General features: G+C 35.6%; 1 protein-coding gene across 1 annotated transcript; it reads left to right on the forward strand.

Moving 5' to 3' along the window:
* Window positions 2,272–4,288, forward strand: LOC105156303 (pentatricopeptide repeat-containing protein At5g08305). Its single transcript, XM_011072400.2, has one exon. It carries the CDS (start codon window positions 2,582–2,584, stop codon window positions 4,205–4,207), a length of 1,626 nt encoding a protein of 541 aa, XP_011070702.1. The 5' UTR covers window positions 2,272–2,581; the 3' UTR covers window positions 4,208–4,288.

The following is a 4,294-nucleotide window of genomic DNA, read 5'->3' on the forward strand; positions in this document are numbered from 1 at the left end:
ACATGCCTTCTTTGTTTCCTTATTTTGAAGTTGTACTCTTTTACTTTTGTTATTAATAAAAAAATTCTTCTTGATTCTTTTTATTTTGTTTTTTTTTTAACTAAAAAAACGAATGGGGTGTGAATTATAATTTTACCAGGCCATAAATCCAATTACACCCCGTGTACCTAGACAAACAAACTATTCCCTTTCGATTCACCCGAAAGTGAACTAAAAGGAAAGGTGATGCTCCAAAACACAATGGTTTGGATATCAAGTGTAAAAACCAAACCGTTGAAGTGCAAAGTGTGAAGACAGTCAAATATTGGGGGTGTTTGCTTTTAGTCTTATTTTTATTTACAAGAATAATAAGTGGTGTAGGAAAAGATCTATAACTACACGATAAAAGGAAGTTTTAGTAAAAGTCAACTAGCTGGATGACTTATAATCATTAACTACATAACGAAAATATTATGACAATTCTGAAGGAAACCTCACATAAACTTCAAAAACAAAGACTTGTTATTGGACAGTATTAATTATAAAAATGTGACTATCATCGGAGTTGATGAAGAATTAGCAGTGGTCGAGAAGAAATTATATAAGAATTATCTAAAAAAGTAGTGAAAAACAATGTCGATAGTGCAAGTTCAATCCTAATTAGAAAATTAGGAACGGTAAAAAATTGTGAAACAGTTTCTACAATTATTCCTAAATGTTACTTATATTTAATACCCAAAAGCTATTTTTTAATTTAGGCACGATCAATATTTTTATAATCATTCCCAAACTGTTCCTACGTAGAACATTTTTATACCTAGGAATGGTCAGAAATTGCAAGACCGCTCCTACAACTGTTCCTATATCTTGCTGATACTCTAAAAAGGAGAGAAAAATTCAAAACTTAGGAACGGGCGACTAAATTTGACCGCTCCTAAGTCTGTTCCAACAAATTTAATTATGCGCCGAAAGAAAAACTGGAGGAAAAATTAAATTAGGAACGGTTTGATATTTTTTCACTGTTCCTAAAGTTGAATTTTTCCAAACCCGTTCCTAAGTGTGTCGATAAATCTGTTTCTAAAATGTTTTTTTCGGTCCATTCCTAAATGTGTTTCTGAATCTGTGCCTAAGAATGTCACAACTTGATCTTTTTGTTCTCGATTATAATATTTCTACATTCGAGGCCCTGATTAATGCTAAATTTAAATGTATAACAATACTTACCATATGTGAACATTTCTAGTGGTCCGATCTAAAATCAAACAGTTTGATGGACAGTTGCATCGTTTTTGACATCATTGATTATGTATCAAATACGATATCTCAGCATTCATATAACAAAAATATTCGAAACATCATCAAATATAGTATTTTGTCGATTTAATAATATCCAACGACCCGATTAAAATTTTAACGGTCTGATTATACGATCCAATACAACATTATAAGATACTATTTACATCTATATAAGACCAACAATCCTGTACATTATATTTGATCTTTTGAACATTTGTCAAATTTTATTCATAACATTATATATTTTCAATTGCTTTAATTATTTGTTGGTCTCCTTTTTTCTATCATTAACATATCTCGAATGGTTTTTCCTATATTTTTTATTTTTTTTAACTTTTTAATAAATTAATTTTGAGACACAATTAAGAACAATTTGTTATAATTAGAAACGGTCTTGTTAAGATAATACAAAAACGACAATGTTTTGTTTCATTTAGAACAGTATTGTGGCACGATTACTATATAGGAACAATTTTTTAGTAGATGATCATCAACAAAAATGTCGTCGTTTTGTACATTAGGAAAGGGCTTTGGAACGATTTATTTAAACCGCTCTAAAAATTAATATATAGAACACTTAGCACATTTTTTTCTTCTCCTTTTTTTTTCTCCTTTCTCCCTCCCCCCTCTCCCACTGCAAAAGCACCCCTTCAGCTTCCCCCTGCAGTCTGCCGCCGTTCTCCGCCGCCTGGTAGTCTCCTCCTTCTCTCCCCCCTCCCCCTATTTCTCTGGCTTAAAAAAAGTTTTTTAGAAAATTTTGAAAAAATATTTTCTGAAACAATTTTCGGAAAAAATTTCAGAATTTTTTTTTAATTTGTGTAATTTATGCAATTTATACAATTTATATGTAATTTATGCAATACATGTGTAATTTGCAATTTATAATTTTTATGTGTAATTTATGCAATACATGTGTAATTTGTGTATCATATTTGGAAGGAACGAAACTTGAGATATTTTGAGCAGTTAGAGCGAGAGCCGACCGCACTTGCTGGATTCATTGTGGAAGATGTGAGACAGAGGATTCTTAGTGCTTCTTTAGCTAACTCTCTTAGTTCTTGTGTATGTGCTTCTTTGACGTATTCTTTAACTTATCGAGGAAGATGCTGCTCATTGAGCACTGTCGTACTGTATGATTGAACTATTTATTTAATAAAAATTATATTTCCCTAAATACGTGTGTAATTTATGCAATCAAATGTAATTTAACTCAAAATTAGATTGATGCCAACTGGTTTGCTCATACTGCTACTGGTTTCCCTTTCAACTCTGCGGGAAATTCACTTTACCCCTATACCTTGTTCGGATGATCGAATGCATTAGAACTTTGCTCGACAAATGCCATTCTTGGTCACAGCTTAAGCAAATCCATGGCCTGTTAACGACCTCAGGTCTCTGCAAACACGACCCGTTCGCCTGGAAAATCCTCTCTTTCGCCGCAACTTCTGCTTCCTTCAACATTGACTATGCTCACCGCTTTTTCCTTCAGCTCTCAGATCCTACACTGTTCCATTATAATGCTATCATAAGGGGCTTTGCGAACAGCAAAAACCCGATTAAATGCGTTTATATATTTGCGCAAATGTTGCTAAATGGTGTTATCCCTGACTATTTGACATACCCTTTTCTTGCTAAGGCTTCAGCGCGGCTTTCGGACCCGAAGCTTGGAGGGTGTGTACATGGACTTGTTTTGAGAAGTGGGTTTGCGTCAGACATTTTCATTTCTAATTCCTTGATCCATATGTATGGGTCTTCAGGTGAAATAGAAAGTGCAAGGAAGATGTTCGCGGAAATGCCTATGAAGAATTTGGTTTCTTGGAATTCTATGTTAGATGGGTATGCTAAGAGTGGGGATGTCATTTCGATGAGAGAAGTGTTTGAGATGATGCCTGAGAGGGATGTTGTGTCGTGGAGTGCTTTGGTCGAGGGATACGTCAAGGGTGAGAATTACACAGAGGCATTGGAAGTTTACGAGAAAATGAGAGTTGAAGGGCCTATGGCTAATGAGGTGACGATGGTTAGCGTTCTGTGTGCTTGTTCTCACTTGGGTGCACTTGAGCAAGGGAGGGTAATACACCGACACATACTAGAAAATGGGCTGCCTTTAACTCTCGTTCTGAGGACGGCCCTTGTGAACATGTATGCCAAATGTGGTGCCATTCAGGAAGCGTTGGTTGTGTTCCATGAGACTTTAAGTAGAAAAACAGATGTCCTAGTGTGGAACGCTATGATTGGAGGGCTTGCAACTCATGGCTATACCTTGGAGGCGCTGAAGATTTATGCTGAAATGCAGGATATGGGGATCAGAGCGGATGAGATCACTTACTTGTGCTTGCTGAACGCTTGTGCCCATGGAGGACTCGTGAAGGAGGCACGAAAATATTTTGACTCTATCACTAAGGATGGAATGGTGCCAAAGAGCGAGCATTATGCTTGCATGGTTGATGTTCTAGCTCGTGCAGGTCATTTACCGGAAGCATACCAGTTTATATCTCAAATGCCAATAGAACCAACTGCTTCCATGTTGGGTGCATTATTTAATGGCTGTATAAATCATAGAAAGCTAGATCTTGCAGAAATAGTGGGGAAAAGGCTCATTGAATTAGATCCTGGTCATGATGGCAGGTATATTGGATTATCAAATGTTTATGCAGTTATAAGGCGATGGGACGAAGCAAGAAGCACAAGAGAAGCAATGGAGTCAAGAGGAGTGAAGAAGTCTCCTGGATATAGCTATGTGGAGGTTTTTGGAGTCCTTCATAGATTTATTGCTCATGATAAGGCACATCCTGAATCAGAAGAAATTTATTTGATGTTAAATGTAATTGGACAAGAGATGAAGTTGAGAACAGATCCGGAAAGGCAAGAAATAACCGGTACTTCAACTGATGATCATCTGATATATATAGTATATACTTCTGAAAGCTATTAATCAATTTTTTGAACAAATTTAAAGTGGCATTTTTTAAAGATCAATGAGGAAATGATCGTTGAACTTTGAAATTTAAATTTATTGGGG

This window comes from Sesamum indicum, linkage group LG2 (genome assembly GCF_000512975.1).
Source record: "Sesamum indicum cultivar Zhongzhi No. 13 linkage group LG2, S_indicum_v1.0, whole genome shotgun sequence".
Taxonomy (NCBI): Eukaryota; Viridiplantae; Streptophyta; class Magnoliopsida; order Lamiales; family Pedaliaceae; genus Sesamum; species Sesamum indicum.